This window comes from Lepidochelys kempii, chromosome 4 (assembly GCF_965140265.1).
Source record: "Lepidochelys kempii isolate rLepKem1 chromosome 4, rLepKem1.hap2, whole genome shotgun sequence".
Lineage (NCBI taxonomy): Eukaryota > Metazoa > Chordata > Testudines > Cheloniidae > Lepidochelys > Lepidochelys kempii.
In genome coordinates, this window is record NC_133259.1 from 39,131,070 (window position 1) to 39,148,912 (window position 17,843).

General features: G+C 37.5%; 1 protein-coding gene across 1 annotated transcript in view; it reads right to left on the reverse strand.

The window, feature by feature from the left end:
- PRDM5 (PR/SET domain 5) overlaps positions 1-17,843 on the reverse strand; it is a 138,212-nt gene that overhangs the window by 71,989 nt on the left and 48,380 nt on the right. The window contains exons 9-12 of the mRNA XM_073341010.1: positions 14,180-14,264; positions 12,762-12,919; positions 7,733-7,819; positions 5,941-6,034 (exon numbers count right to left, since the gene is read on the reverse strand). Of these exons, the coding sequence (XP_073197111.1) occupies positions 5,941-6,034; positions 7,733-7,819; positions 12,762-12,919; positions 14,180-14,264 (424 nt within the window). The remainder of the gene's footprint in view (positions 1-5,940; positions 6,035-7,732; positions 7,820-12,761; positions 12,920-14,179; positions 14,265-17,843) is intronic.

Sequence of the window (17,843 nt, forward strand, 5' to 3'; positions counted from 1 at the left end):
TGTATGTAGAGTACTACCTGCTTACTTTAGCAACCAAAGTAAGTGTTCACTGACTTTAATTCTCGTTGGCTCTGAGGAGCATAGCATGGGTTATATTCCTTTTCATGTATTATCAACAGAATCATTACTAAATTCTATAAATTACATTGGTGTTGAAGTCAGAAGGGTTGCACAAGTGTTAGTGAGAGCATAATTTACAGGGTGAATAAAAATCAATGAGTTTAAAAAAAAAATAAAAAAATTGGATGTTTTTTATTTAAACTGGATTTTTTTGATAAAATGCTTTTTGAGGAAAAAGCCTATCTAAAGATAGTTTTCATTAAGATACATTATAACTCAAAGATCTCTCATCATGGGATAGGGATTATAAATTCTAATTCTATAGTATGAGACAATATAGTAATGTAATGTTTAAGAAAAGTTTTATAAATGAGATCCCATGGGGCCTCCAGGGGCTTCTATACAGATTATTTAGATTAATCTTTCTATCTACTCAATGAGACTCAGTGCTCAGTCTACAAGATACCATCAGAGATGCTTAGTTTTGCAGTTCTCAAACTGTGGATTTGTCTCTCCAGAGAGAACATGCTTGTTAATGGCAAAAATGTTTTAAAATAAATAAATAAATAAATAATATATAGAGGTGAGAAATAACAGACCTCAACCCTACTGTCCCTCTGCAAATTTGTGCACACAAAGTCAATCCCTTACCTCTCTCTAAAAGTGCAAAGTTTCAAAAAGTTCAATGAATAGAAGACTGTGGGGGATCTGGACAAGGAGGAGAAGTCTGGAGACAGGCAGTAAGAACAAAAATGAAACTGTTTGAGCAACATATCCCAGAAGTCTTGAGGTCTTTCTGAGTGTAGCCTTCATTGATTTGAGATCTACCATACCATTCTCTCACTAGAAAGGAAAACCTATAAGGGCAGCAGGCCATAAAAGAGACCCCATTTTGGAATATTTTAATGACATTCTTCTACCTGTGCGTAAGACAGGCATGTGTGCAAAATGCAAAGAGTGCAACAAAGAAATGCAAGGCCTGGATGCCCAAATGAAATATCATGAGAAGTGTTCCTTCTCAGGAGGAAGCTGCGTTGAAGATGATGAAAGGAACAGATCTGAACATGCAGGATCTTCAGGATGGTAAACTTTTTTATTTCATACTTGTTTCTTAAGGACTGCCTGTCTTCCTTCTGGACTATTCTTGAATTCTCATGTTTGAGCAAAAAATATAGTTGTTATTCTATGGTACTATCATTTTAGATGCAATTGTGATAAAAATAAATAGCTGAAACAGGCACATCTCCCTTTTACAATTTCATTTTTAAAGTAGTACTGACTGTCAGTGAATGCAATGAGTAATACTAAATGAGCAGTATGGTAATAATACTGCATTGACTTATTTTGTTTAGGAGAATCCATCTTCAACATACAGGATTCTGAAAACTATCCACCTTCAAGATCACTATAATTTTCTATAGTTTCAGAGTTATCTGCTAATGATAGCGTTTCAGTCATATCATGTCTGTCACATAGCCACAGTATATCACCTGTAGCAAAAAGAAAAAAAAAATCTCCATCATCCAAGAACAACCTTGGATAACTTTGTGATAAGAACCAGCAGATTACAAAAAGAGGTAACTGATGAAAAAATTGCCCAGTTCATTTATGCAACAAACTCTCCTTTCCATATGATTGAGAACCCACACTTCATTAACATGGTTCAGTCATTAAGACCAGGATACAGTCCACCCAACAGAGCAGACGTCGCAGGCAAATTGCTGGATAAAGTCTATGAAAGAGAAATTGAGCAGTGTGCAAAAGGTCTAGAGGGCAAAATTGTTAACCTGAATCTTGATGGGTGGAGCAATGTCCACAATGATCCTATTGTATGTGGTTGTGTGACAACAGAATAAGGGAATGTTTTCCTTACAGAAACAATTGATACATCAGGAAACGCACACTCGGCAAAATACTTACAAGAAGTAGCAGTAAAAGCTATAACAAACTGTGAAAAAAATTCAAATGTCTAACACACAGCTTGGTCCATGTATCCAAGATGTAAGAAGAAATTATTTAGAAGAGAGTCACAAGCTAACAACATATGGTTGCTGTGCTCATTTGATGCACCTCCTGGCCAAAGACTTCAGTGTTCCAGAAATAAAGGCTAATGTTGTTTGAAAGTGCAAAATACTTCTGTAACAACCACTTTGCAGCAGCTGCTCTGAAAAAAAAATGGGAGGAACCAAGCTAACTCTCCTACAAGACATGCGATGGACTGCAGTAGTGGACTGTTTTGAGCACTATATCAAGAACTGGCCTAATCTGATGAACAAAATTGTGAAAAAAGTTGTTTGTGAATAAAATCATGAAAAAATAGATGCCACTGTCACAGCCAAAGTTCTCAACAGTGGGCTTAAGAGAAATGTTGAACACATGCTGAGTACCCTGAAGACTACTTCTGTAGCCTTGAACAAAATGCAGGGAAATAGCCTTTTTGTTACTGACGCTGTTGAAATTTGGAAGGAACTGAGTGAGATCTTAAAAAGAGAAATATGCAATGACAGAGTTAAATTACAAGCATTAAAATAACGAATGGGACAAGCACGATCTCCAGCTTATTTTCTTGCAAATATTCTCAATACTCGAGACCAGGGTCAAACCTTAACTGCTGAAGAAGAGGAGTTGGCTATGACATGGACATCCAGCAATCATCCCTCCATAATGCCAACTATAATAAACTTCAGAGCTCAGGGTGAACCTTGAGAAATATATGTTTGCTGATGATGTTTTAAAGAAAGTCACACTAGTGAACTGGTGGAAGTCACTTAAGCACTTGGATTCAGAGACTGTTGAAGTGATACTCTCTCTTTTAACAGCAGTAGCTTCTTCTGCCGGTGTAGAAAGAATATTTTCTTCCTTTGGACGAATTCATTTCAAACTGAGAAATCGTTTGGGACCTGAAAAAGCAGGAAAGCTTGTTTCTCTTTTCCAGATTATGAACAAACAGGAAAGTGAAGGTGAAGACAACTGAGTTAGCTGCAGAAGCCAATATTTTAAGTTTCTCATGTTGACCTGGCTGACATAGTCAACTTTTAATTTTTTTTAATATTTTATTTAACTGTTTTAGTTAAAAACAATTTTAACAAAAACAAACCTGATTTTAAAAAACTTGAATGTTTAACTAAATTAAAAAATTCATATGCTTGTTTTGTTAAAATATTATATGTTTGCTTTGAAGAAAAAAAATCCAGACTACTTAACGTTGTTGTTTTAGTTAAATAAAAGAATTTAAATGTCTGTCTGGTGATGTTCTCCTCCTAATACAGCATGGCAAGAAAAATTGTCCAAATATTAATGATTAACCTGTTGAATTGGAGATAGTTCACCTCCCAATGACTTCATAAATATCTGCTTCAATTACCTTTTGGTAAATGAAACAAACAAACAATCATACATTTTCTGATATAGCTGTAAAACCTAACCTGAAAAGTTTTCAAAATAAATCACTTAAAAAATGTATAGTGTGTACCTTCTAAAAATGAAACCTACATCTATCTCTGAGTTGTGAAGAATATGTATTAAGGTTATAACAACCAACAAGAATGCACTTTTATGTAGAAATCCATGATTAAAATCGAGTCTTCCCCTGACTAGTGATTTAAATCATGATTTAAATCAATTTGATTTAAATCAAATCCACCCTGATAATTTAGCATGCAGGACCTAGTCATCTTGCAGGGATATGCAAGAATAGGGATGAACTCAGCTTTACTTTTAGATCCCAGATTGAATTTGCAGAGTTGGCAGTTGGGGAAAGGGGGAAGTCTTTTACCTCTAAACTAAACACATTTGATCTGGAATCTTGAAAGACCGAAAAAAAAATAAATCAAACTTCATGATACCATTTTTCATAGATCCACTTTTCAGAGTGGAATCGCACTTTCAGGCATTCTTTTATTAAATATATTTATTTTTGTGCTAATATAACATTATTTTAAAAAGGTTTAAGTATGATAGATACCGCTGCCTGCAGAGTACCCCACTTTTAAAGTAACAACACTGTATATAATTTACATACTGATTTCAGATGGAATTTATGAGGGAGGTTAAGCCTGAATTCTGAGTTTTCCATGCTTTCCTGGAATTTACTGCTCAGTGGTGAAGAAGTTTCCCACACAATTCCTTCCCGATGACACCGCGTTGTCGAACTGGACTAGCATTAGTAGGATTTTCTTTTGTTTTATTCTTTCCTCGGAAGCAGCTCATATAGTTCAATGCTGCAAGAGGGACCACTAGTCTGCTCTAGTATGACAATGCCTATGATTCTCAGTTATTTTTGAGTTATTAAATAAATGGCAGGCTCATGATCATGACCATAACTATAGTCAATCTCAGGATGAGGTCAGAAGGGGTGGAGTTTTAATGTTCTTTACCTGGAACACAAGCACTGCTCTTACAACAGCAGGGACCCTTGTTTTAACCACTATCTTGTATTTAAACTATTTCTTACTCAGTACAGGATAGTGATGACTTTCACTTTGCTAAGGGTCTGTCTGCACTTCTGTTATACGGAACTATACACGAAGAGGGGAGGTTGTAACAACTGTAAAAAGTTTGCTTTATGCTTTTTTATATATTCTATATAGTTCGTGTTGGTCCTGAGGCCAGGAGTTGGAAATTTTTTTAAAAATAAAATTGGCACAAAAGTGTGTTTTATCCCCTCCCTCCCCCCGAAGATGTTTAAAGCACAAAACAAAAAGAATTTTTGAGCTCTGGGAATTTGAAAGAACAAAAAAAAGATATATTTTAAATAGAGATTCGCAAGAGCCTGTAACTCAATGTGCACTTCTACTTTGGGATATTTTGGAGGTGAAGGGGGACAAAGCCTACTGAAGTCAATGGAAAACAATTATTTCAATGGGCTTTAGATTAGTCCCTAAATTAGTGTTTAAAAAAGGGGTTTCTATGCAGTGGAGTATATATACACATTGAATAAGGATTTTTAGCACTCTGGCTAAGGTTATCAGGAGACCAAGATTCTACAAACTTAAGTACTCACTGAAAAAATAGATCCGAGCAGCTCTGAAAGCCTTAAAAAAAAAAAAAAAAAAAAGTTCCAAGAATTTCTTTAATGCATATTCACTTAGCACAAAACACTGGTATATTAAATTGCAGTAAATAAAAGTTTGCCCCCCAAAATAGTGCTGTTTTCAAAGCTACAGTGATCTTAGTAAAATAATGAGAAATTTCCATATACTTTTATAAAGGTATGTTTAATTAATTCATTTAACAAAATATAAAAGAAATAAAGACTCTCACAAGTGACTAACTCCTGTCTTCTGCTGAAGAGGTAAAGAGGGCACCTCTACCCCAAAACCTCAAAGCAAGGCAAAGTCTCTTAATGATTGAGATGACTAGATACATATCCAAGAGGACTAAAGGAGACACAGTGACTTGTCCAGTCTGCTAGCATTTATGCTGCTGACAGAAAGATTTGGTTTGTGGCTCAGGGTCTGGACTGGGACTTCGGAGCTATAGCATGGGTTCTCAATTCTGACACAGACTTTGTGTGTGACCTTGAGCAAGTCATTCAGTTCTCGGGGTTTCAGTTCCACATCTATAAATGGGCATAATACTACAACTTAATCTGGAACATGCAGGAGTCCTTTGTCAAAGGACTTCGGAACAACACTGGATTATCTGTAGCCTCCATGTTGTGCAGCAAGAGGAGTCAACGATAAACTTTCAGACTTTACTGAATTTCCTGGCTCTTGTGGATTGAATTTTTATAATAATAATTGAACACAATTTAGTGTATTTGGGAGCAAGACTGAACGAGAATGTACTTTAATTTTGTACTGTGTAACAATGCATTTCCTCCCACAAGTCAGTGATGTGAACTGATGAAGCCCTTTGCCTCTCTGAATTAACACTTACTGTTATGTATTAGTAGGTGTCTCTGCAGAGAGAATGGGGTGCGGAACAAAGCCTTGCATTCCTCACACTGGAATGGTCTCTCTTCAGAGTGGGTCTGCAGACGAAAGAGAATGAGTCAGGGGGAAGGATCAGGGAAATCAATTAGGTGTTATTACAATAATTGTAGCTGGCAGGCTGAGTTCAGAAGGGACATCATGGTAGTTCCGCATACTAGGTGACAAAGGATTCAAATAACCATCATGCTTCATTTAAGTGGAACTTTGCAAGACAACTTGGCAACTATTAAATAGGTGTACATCACAAATCCTTGGAATTCTGTTACGTAAAAGGTGTGTGTGTGTCTGTGTCAGTCTGTACACATACAGAGAATATCTATATTTTGAAAGAAAGCTATAAGCTAGAATTTGACGTTTCACCAAATAATATATAACGTCATCAAAATTAAGTGCACCCTCAAAAGCACATTTTCTCAGTTAATTACAGTCTACTCGTAGCCCACTGCTGATCTGCCTATTCTCAAGACACCAATTTAAAATTTAGCAAAATAAAATCTCTCAAATCTAGAACCTATCCCCTATCCCACTGTCTCAGCTTCATTTGCTAATTTGAAACAGAAGACAGAAGTATTGTACTGAGAGCCTTGCTTACCTCAGTAAAAATTCACCATAGCTGAAATAGCCTCCTCAAAGTCATAAACAAGACAGAAAGCTAAGCTTGGCTGAATCTTGTAAACAAACTTCACAGCTGCTGATGCTGATCTCTGGAGCTTGTGAAAGAATCAGCTTTTATCCTACATCTGTAAATTTCAAATCACTTCCTCTGGTTTTTTATTGTAATGAAGTACTATCCCACTATTGCCAGTAAATGAAGCTGTACAATATGTTATCTAACCAAATTGCCTATAATTTTCTGATAAAGGGAAGTTTTAAAGAATCCGCTTCTAAATACTGCATTTAGCTCACAAGGATCTTAATTGAAAGCTATTGTGCCCCAAGGGAAAGGGGAGTGACTGGAAGTGTTTTATCACACACACGGATTATGGTTTATAAAATTATGTTCATTAAACAGTGAATTTCATAGCCTGAGGGTAAACATGAATATGGTACATAAATGCACACTCTATATTCTCCTCGTGGCAGGGAAATCCCTAATGTCATAGGACATTCATAGCTACTCCACAAACAGGGTGGGAGAGTGGTGGAAAGAGGGGCAGTGAAATTATTTACGTGCAGCCTGTAGCCCTTTTGGGTCACATACTCACATTCATTTTTAACCCAAATGTCCTTTCTCATGGCTAGCAATACCAAGATGTTACAGTATACTAATAGCCATCTGTAGTGGATTGCAAAAACCACAGCCAGAACAATGATCAGATAAATAAATCAGCACAGGACTCTTTCATTCATAGATACTTATTCTTTCAAACATTCCTTTGTTTGTTATTAAAGAACAAAGCCTTGCTACTTTATACCTTTTTATTGGTGTATGTCCACAAGAGAGAGGGGGGGACCTTTAAGAAGGTGCCTTGAGACTGCATGGCTCAGACAGTGCAATGACTGAAAATGGGATAGAGAAGCTTTCACCTCAGTCTGTAGCTCAAATCCAGCCGGAGTCACATATAGCAGAAAGGCCACTGAATGACCCTCAAATGGCTATGTAAAATAAATTGATCATTTCAGTCTGGTTCTTAGTGGTTCACATCATAATTAGCATTAGTTGATATCCTTAGTGACATTCTCAACAGCGAGGCCAAGGATTGACTGGACGTGAAGAGACTGAACTACCTTCTCACCTCAATAGGTGGTTCCTCCAGAACAGGGTTGAGACATATTGATGAGACACTGTGGGGAAGCTTGCAGTGCTGCTGTCTGTGCTGTACCTGTTCTGTGGATAAATAGAAGGGTTCAGTCTCCAGGGCTGTCAATCTGGCACTTTTCACGAGCGCAAAAGTCACTTCCTTTTATTCAAAACACCCTACTCTACAATGCTTTTCTGTTTGTTAGTTCTATGGGTGCAGGACCCATCCACTGTCACTTAAAAGCCCTTCGCAGCTTCTCTCAGATATGGCCTTTTAGCTACAATATAGGAGTCCAACTGTATTTCTAAAGCTCATAATTGAGACAAAAACCTAAATGTGTAATAGATGCGAAAGTGCACCTTGAGATGAATGCATCATTGTCATCATCGCACACTTCTCACAATCACAAGTTACTTGCTCACACCATGCGTTCTTTGGGTTTGCTAGAAATGCACATGGGTTCTAGAGTAGGAGACTCCAAATTGGAAAACTGGCCTAGTATTTTTGATGTGCTCACATGAAATTTGAAGGTTCAACTAATAACGCTTTAGCTGCTATTACAAAATTATATCTAACTGTATAATAAATATATAAAATACTGTATAATAGTACACACACACACACACAGAGTATATTGTATACACCAACTTTTGTATTTTAAAAAATACGATTAATATACATGCAGTAGCAAAAACACTGAGCAGGATTTAATCATACAAGTGTAGACTATCACATATCCAATCCCCCCGCCACACACACACACACACACACACCCAGGTGATGCCCCTAATTTGAATGTAATAGAACAGATTGCAGCTGCTTTCATATGCAGCTGACCTCCACTGGGAGCAAGCTGAAGCAGCAAGCACCAAGGCCTGTAGTTTCTGCAGTTAAAAAGGAGGGTGCCCATTATCCTTATAGAACTCCTTGGGCTGCATTTACCAGTTTAGGCTCTGAGTCAGCAAGGAACTTAAGCAACTGCCTAATACTAACAATGTGAGTAGTCTCTGACTTCAGTAGGACTATTCACACACTTAAATAAAAGCTAAATATATAGCAGTTTTCATCCATAGACCGCACAGTGCTTCACAGTTATTAACGTACTTATCCTCAAAATACCCTTGCAAGGTAGGAAAGTATTATCATCCTCATTTTTAGAGATGGAAAACTGAAGCACACTCAGACTGAGTGACTTGCACAAAAGGTCGGTGGCAAAGCACGACACTGAGCATGGGTCTTCCAAGTCCTAGGCTAGAACCCGATCCACAGGCTTGAGTACATTGCTGAATCAGGGCCTTGGAAAAGTATCTAATCCACTCAGTTGTTATCCAAAGCTCTTTTCTACAAAGTCAGTGGCAAACTGAGCCTTGAAATATGTTGAAAATTTGGATACAGGACTGAACCCAGGTTTTTGGAAAGCGTATCAGCATAGAAAAGGTCTATCTACACTGGGAATATTTGTAAGCATTTTACTGCATTAGTGCAGCTCACACAGTAATGTAAATAGAGGAAGGTGCAACACAGGCAGAGATGCTTGAAAATAATTTTCCTCATTTGAATTTTATCCTTATTACATTCCAGTGTTATACATTCCAGTGTTTTGCATGGCATGGAAATGCATATACTACAGACTTGATTCATTCAGAATCTGGGCCGGCACAGGGCACCTTGTGTTGGAAAGTCTGCACAGAGGGAGGATGTGGCACCCAAGACACCCACAACTCTTATTCCTACAGGGGGGTTGCAGCTAGCCACTGGAATTCTAAAAAGGCTTGGCATCTGTTCTGGAGGATGATGAGACCAAGGCAGCTGGGAAGGGGCTGCTATGCAACATTCCCTAGGAAGCTTTAACTAGCATGGGTCTTGTAGAATTCTATTCTCAACCTCAACATACAGCTGCTTATTCTAGTAGAACCCCCCATGGTAGTGCCATCAATGCAACTGTCTATCTTTTCTTGAGTGAATACCCCTTGATTAGCTCTAGGCCCTTCTGCACCTTGTGTCTGCTGAGTTCGTCAAGGATCTTCACTTTCTCTTCCCTGACAACATCTGCGACATGTAGTCAACAGGCAATGAAAGGGTGGGGGAAACAAAGCCAGATACTTCTGCGTACAAAAATAATTTGTACTATATGCCCACTTTCATCAGGTCTGATCTTCCATCACGAAAGGTAACAGGGTTTCTCTCCAGCACAATTCCAACACTGCTCACCTCCACTAAATACTACTGCTCTCCTCTTCCACAGCAAGGAACTGTGCATATCAAGTGCCTATTTAATTCTGTAGACTGGGCTTTTCAGAGGAGCCTAAGGGTACATCTATACTTCAAAAAACAACCCCGTCCCTGTCTTCCCACAACAAAAAGAAACAACATACAAGCAGGCCTCATAGCCGTGGGTCAACTGACTCAGACTCACAGGGCTTGAATCACAGAGCTAAATAGCAGTGTAGACATTTGAGCTCGGAATTGAGTCCAGACTCCAAAACCCTCCCCCTTCATTGGGTTTCAGAGTCCGGGATCCAGCCCAAGCCTGAATGTCAACATTGCTATTTCTAGCTCCCAGCGCAAGCCCGGGGCAGTTGACCAGGCTCTGAGATTCATTACCATGCAGTGGTTTTTTTTGCTGTGTAGACTTATCCCAAGTGAGTTAACTCCCATCTCCCACTGAAATTCCATGAGAGCTGGGCACCTAATTCTCTTCAGCTTCTTTGAAAAGCCCAGTCTTAACCTGCACAGTGGGCAGCACTCCTCAGAACCTGAGCCATGTTTAAAAGTACTACTTTATTCTGACACTTCCACACAACACCAACTTAGGTATCCTCTAAACATTAATCAAACAAACAAACAAAAAAACCTTCATCCAAATGATACATATAAAATTCAAAGAGGGGAAAACACTTCCATCCTGTTTCTTATTATAAATGAAAGACTGCCATATAATGCTACATGCAGTGTAAAAGCCAAAAAGGTTTTTCAAATCTGACAATATATTTTCCATTACATGCTGTTTATTTGTCTGTTTTTTAACCATAGCACACACCATTCCTACTGCACATTTATAACCAAGCTGCTTCAGTACAGTAAAAGTATTCTGAAACTGGAAAAGCGCTGTCAGCCGATTTGGGTGCAAACATTTACTTTCACCCAAAGAAAATAAAACAGATACAGTATTCCCATAGGATTACACACACACACACACACACACCCCACCCCAATCAGGAGGATGTAGACTTAAACAAACAAAACCACAAACTTGATAAAAAAGCATAAATGAAATATGTGATGGAGTAGGATGGTATGAAGTTTTAAATTTCCATCTCATTGGGATAACTACATTGTCAACAAGTCACTGAGCCCTCTACCTCTTGTGAATAGTGCAGTCCTCTTAAATCATGGCCATACAAATAGACTAGCACCCCTTCTATCACATAGTTTGTGCCACGCTGTTTGTTCAACGTACACAGGGATTTATTGTGTTTTAAAGAAAGTAAGTTGCTTGGACTTGAAGAGGTTGACAGGACTTGTCGCTGTTGTGTCATTAAATGCACAGATTTTTTTTTTTGTTTTGTTTCTCTGTGCATTGTCTTTATCTAACGGGACTAAGACAGTCTCTGCATTACTAGCATACAGACTCAAAAAATAAGTATTATTGCAAAGTGTGGGAATAATTATGACAAAAACTAAACAAGATATTTACCAGATGATCAACTATAAAGTTTGCACATTTCTCTCAGTTAGCAGAATCTGTAATCTTCAGCAAATATATGATCCGATCCTGCAAGGTTTACTCAAAGAATCTTTACATGAGCAAAGCCACTGACTTTAAGTAAGGGTTGCAGTATGGGGCCAAAAGGATATGGTAGTTCATTCATTATTCTTGCTTGATTCTGAAGTTCTTATTCAGGCAAAACTCTCTATTGGACATCAGATCAAGGTTATCATAACAAAATGTGTAGATTTTCTTAGTGTTTAGATACAGAAGTAGCTGGCCAGATTAAGTATTTCAAGAATTTTCATAAAACTGTATCCACTTGGCAAGGTCTTGTTTTTTTATTGTTGTTTTTTTTAAAATGAAGTTACACATGCAAGTTATGATCATAATATACATGGCAGCTAGCTGTGTCTTTCAGCATGCTTGTGCATACGTTCTGTTTTGGGGGGGAGGGAGTCATCACTGTTTCATCCTGTAAGAGACATTATTATTACTTTCATATGATTTATGACTGAAAGTACAAGAGATGGTGCAAAGATCCTGTGCCAAATTCCCAGATGGCATATAACATGAGCCACACTGAAAACCTTATAAGTATAGGTATATCAGTTTCATCAAAGTGGAGGGGGGGAAGCACGGCGTTCCAAAGACTGGGCAGGAAATCAGCCAGATAATTTCTTTTTTTACAGTCTTGGAATTCTGAAGCAGCAGTCATGGGTAGCCTTGCCATTGAAAATGTAACGTAGGGTTAAAAGTAATGACAGGCATTACAGAAATTAGGACAGGCAGATTTGAGTTTAAATCAACAGAAATAGAGCATCCTTTCATGTGTACATTATTAGGGTAGTGTTTCTTCTGATGTTTCAGTAATGTATTATTTAACACTACCAAATGCAAATAATATATTGTTTGAAAGTATCTCCTGATAAGTACGATTAGGAATGACTGCAACAGCATTATTGCTCATTTTGTTCAAATATGATCATTCTTTTGTAAGCCAAAAACTAGAGACCTTTTAGATCAGATAAATATTTGACTTGATAACATATAAAAACAAACCAGAAGACTCAAAATAGGGATTTATTCAGTGCATTTAGCAGAAGAATCATTTCTGTGTGTTTGTATTTTACTGGAATTCATTTAGTATCTTGAGATCTTGGTTATAACAAAGAACACTAGAAAATACATTTTCCAATACTTTAATCTCATGTTTATAAGCATGCCAGAGCTTAATGATCAACCATTTAAAAGAAAAATAGCTGCATATCTGAGGCTGGCAGACCTGTAAACAACAACAGCAGAGTGCTTTACCTTCTTGTGATTCTTGTAAACATTTCTGTGGGCAAATCCCTTTCCACAAAGCTTGCATTTATAAGGTTTATCTTCACTGTGTATTATTTTGTGTGCAGTCACTTGATCAAGTCGTTTGAAGGACTTATTGCAAACCTCGCAGGTGTAGGGGCGTTTTTCTGCAGAAAATGAGTGGGGGACATTTAATCTCCTGTTTATACAGGGGGAGAAGATGAAAGGCAGAGACAGTCATCTCCTCAGAGAGATTTTTGCAATTAAGTCAACCCAATTAAGATTAAACCAATTAGAAAGACATCTAATGCTCTTTATGTTAGACAGTTAAGTCACTTCATAAAAGATGAGCTATGGTGTATCTCAAGAAATTGGCACATTCTTTGCAATAATCATTGCTAACACTAAATTCTGATTAATTAGCTTAAATCAAAAGAGAATGACTTCAAAGAGGAAAAGCCTGTTTCCAGATTACAAATGTGAAAGAGGGCATGACAGTTTAAATGTTTTAAAAGTTAATTAACAATATACATATCATATTAGTTTCGAAAACCAAAAGTTGCTATGCAAAAGCCTTTCTGCTTGAACTGGTGACTCAAACCCAAGCCCTGTAGTCTCACCCAAAAGCGTCAAAAATAAGCTAAAAGCCTCTGGACAAAGCTTATTTTAAAATAAATGTGATTGCAGTATGTTGAAACCAAGAAAGCAGATATGTTAAAAGGCTCCGCTGTTACAAAATCCTGTATGTTTAAACTTTAATGTATTTGACAGAACTAAGTTCGTGCCTCCATTGTGTTGGCTGATGTTTCTAATTACTGGATGAAAGATCTAGAAATGCCAGGTTTCAATGATCAAAAACGCTGGCAGTGTCAATTCATATAATGCTGCCAGACCTGCAGACATAAGATGCTGCCAGTCACGGTGACCTGCTCCACCAGCCACGAGGCAGGCTGATATGTTAATGTGTGGTCTACTGCATGGTGTGGAGTATAAACTGCTTTATTCTGACTAAGAGCTCTGTGCTCAAAATGCGAGTCCATTAGAGAATCTGAACGTCTCTCCTTTTATCACAGCCCTGCCTAGGTCATATCCCAGTTCTGCACCCCTTCCATTCAACCACTAGACACCTAAACCCCTACAGAAAGCAAACAGCAATGTTATTAGTTCCCCAACCCCCACAGCATTGCGCTCTCCCATCCCAGCTAGCCTGAAGGAGAAGCATGAAGAAGTTGCCAGGAGCAGGAGGTTGCACCATTAAATTTGGACCTTCCACTGGTGCAAAGAGAGTTAGCTGGCACCAGATTTACTTTAACTAGCTCCCAAACACTGCAGAATCCATCAGAACATCTATAAAAAAAATAACATACCGCAATATATCTCAAGGACCAATTCTGGTATACAAGAAAAACCACAGGGTTTTTTTTTACCTGAGTGAGTTATCATATGGCGTTTTAGCTGGTTAGCTGAAATAAATTTCTTGTCACATTCCTGACACTCAAAGATCTCATGAACCTGCAAAATGAGTGTTTAATGATAATTAAATATGTGTCTCAAACAAGATCACACATCTTAGATATACAGAACATCTCTAACAAACTGTAATTATTTCTTAGCTTGTAGCTATGTTAATACTCATGGATATATTGTGATTTCTTCCTTAATTATCCCATGCTGAACAACAGTGTCTCTCAAAAATCAAATCTTCATACTTCTGAACAAACATTTATAACTAAGACAACACACAGGAACTAAGATTATGTAAATATGTAATATCACATTAATTTTAAATCTCATCAATATGGAAACATGAAGCAAAAAATAAATAAATGTAGAATAACTTGCAAAAATATTTTCAGTTCATTTATTTCCAATAAGCACGGGCTTATAAATAACAAAAAGGGCTTGAAAGTTTGTCTCTCTCACCAACAGAAGTTGGTCCAATAAGAAATATTACCTCAACCACCATGTCTCTCTAACAACAAAATAACACACATCTAATAATTTTTAGAAAGCATAATAAATATGAAATGCTATTGGAGTCCACTGTAAATAAAAACATATTTCAACATTATCAAGAATATCAGATTACTAACATCATCATTGATTAACAAAATAAAAACAATCTAGATAAGGATAAAATGACTTAATCCACAATTAAAGAGCTAGCCTTCAACTACTGGATCATAAGATCCAGCTATCAAACACTAGCCTTCTTCTCCCTAAACTACATTAATAAATGCAAATGCATTCCATACTATGCACATAGCCCCAGAGGTCAAAACTTTCTAGAGAGTTCTAGCAAAGATATCAAATGTTCTCGTGCACCCAACAGGATGGATCTGTCCAAGCAATCATCTAGGGCCTGGACTTGATGCTGCACTAATGACTGAATTTTGAAGCAAATTAAATATTTTAAATTGTCTCAAGACCAGTTCTAATACTCCACAAGGCTTCCATGCCCTTCCATTTACGTACTATTCAATGTAAACAGGACAAAAGTCTTATTTCTCCAAAAAACCCTTATCCAAAATTACGTTATGCCCCTCAGTGGACATCATTTGTACGGAAAAATTCCCTGTTTATCCAGATAAATTCTATATTCCCTTCTCCCTATTGATTCATATGGTTTTACTGTATTTTTTCAGCTTCATTGGTTTTTCTTCTTCTGGGGTTGAAGTTCAGATCTGTATAATTCCACAGACCTGCCACCTCACAATATAGTAATTCCTCCCCAAATATTTCAGACACCTTATTTCAGGAGATGAGTGTTTTTCTTTAGAGTAGACTACTATTTAATGTACCAGAGTCCAGATTGCTCTTTAATTCCATGTAACGGTCTGATTTCAATTTATGAACTTCTATTACACACAATTTGCTTTTCGTCTAAAAAAGGAAATGGCGGTCTTAGTGGGTAATTAAACAGAGGGAAATATTTCTACACATAGGGAAAAAAAAGCCTTTTTTGCCTCTCCCTATATTAAGAATGACTTCACTCAGAAACAGTTTAATTATTTGGTTGCACACACAGCCCTACGATGGTAGATCAAGAGGGATTAAAAAGTCAGACACATTTTTAGAATTGTGATTATCTGACCAAGGTCTATGCACCCTCAACAAATCATATTTCCTCATTTTAAAAAGTGATACTATCAGAAATCTTCATTTGGCCTATTAAAAAAGGACAAAAGTTCTTTGAATAACTTTGCAGAGGTGAATCTGAGGTGTATTAACTTTGCAGGGTATAGTTCTAAAAAGGCTAGGCTTCTGTTAAACTTACTCACATTACTTCACTCCTGTTCCACTGGGATCAGTGAGACCACATGTGGAGGAAGGGTATTACTTACTGTGAGTTAGGGGATAAATAACCAACATGGATTTTCCTTTTTAAAGACAAGTATTACATTTGCCTTTCTCCAGTCCTCTGGGACCTCACCCATACTCCATGAGTTCTTCAGGATAATGGCTAAAGGTTCTGAGATTGTTTCGGCTAGTTCCTTAAGTACCCTCAGATGAATTTCATCAGGCCCTGCTAACCTGTTCACAAATAACTTATCTAAATATTCTTTAACCTGTTCTTTCCTTATTCTGACTTGTGTTCCTTCCCTCTTGCTGTTAATATTAATTATGTTAAGTATTTGGTCACCATTAACTTTTTTAGAGAAGATTGAAGCAAAATAGGCATTAAACATCTCAGCGTTCGTGATGTCATCTGTTATTAACTCTCCTTCCCCATTAACTAATTGACCTATATTTTCCTTCATCTTTCTCTTGCTCCTAATGTATTTATACAACCTCGTCTTATTGCCTTTTGTGTCCCTTGTGAGTTCCCTTGTACTTTAGCCTCTCATTTTATCCCTACATGTTTGCACTATTCCTTCACATTGGGATAGTTTGCTGTTGTGCCCTTAACATTGTCTCTTTGAGAAACTGCCAGTTCTCCTGAACTTCTTTTTTCCTTAGATTTTCTTCCCATAGGACCTTATCTTATCTTGTTAAAGTCTCTTTTTTCAAGTCCATTGTGCTTCTTCTGCAGCTCTCACTCCTTCCTTTACTTCAAATCATGAAACCTATCATGTCATGATCACTTTCACCTAAATTACTTTCTATATTCACAACCAATTCCTCCCTCAGAATCAAGTCTAAAATGGCTGTCTTCCTGATTACTTCCTCCACCTTCTGAAACAAGAAGCTGTCCCCAATACATTTCAAGAACTTATTATATATTTTGTGTTTTGGCGTATTACTTTAACTACCCAGACATCTATTGGAAAAGTCTCCCATAACTACCAGGTCTTGCATTTTGGATATTTCTGTTATTTGTTCTAGAAATGATTCATCTACCTCCTCCTGCTGATTTGGTAGTCTACAGGGGACCCCTGCCGTGACATGGCCCTGCTTTTTTCCCTTTTATCCTTACCCAGAGACTTTCAATGGTCTGCCTCTCGCCTCCTTCTGGTGTACATATTCTTGATGTATAATGCAACTCCTCCCCCTTTTTGTTCCCCCATCTCTCCTTCCTGAACAAGCTATACACCTCTTTACCAATACTCCAATCATGAGATTTATCCCACCCAGTCTCAGTGATGCCAATTAAGTCACAATTTATCTTATGGACTAATACTTCAGTTCTTCCTCTTTCTTCCCTATACGCCTTTCATTTGTGCACATACATCTAAGATGCTGGGCAAATTACCCTACTGTTTTCCGTCTTCTTGTTCCTATTGCCCTATTGTAATTTTCCACGTTTGACAAACTTGATGGTGGATCAGCGATAAATAGACATTCAATCAATCTGCCATTAGTGCCACAGGCAAAGCTTGTCAACGGATCGTTTGGCTGGCAGGATCTGCAGGAATTTATAACAACTGAGACAAAATAATGATCTTATCTATAAGCCTAACAATGATATGCCTACAAAAGTGGGACATTCCTGATTTGCAGCATCACATGGCTACCTTAGGTTTCAGCGTAGGAGCTGTGTTAGTCTGTATCCGCAAAAAGAAAAGGAGTACTTGTGGCACCTTTAAGACTAACAATTTATTTGAGCATAAACTATGTGAACTGTAGCTCACGAAAGCTTATGTTCTAATA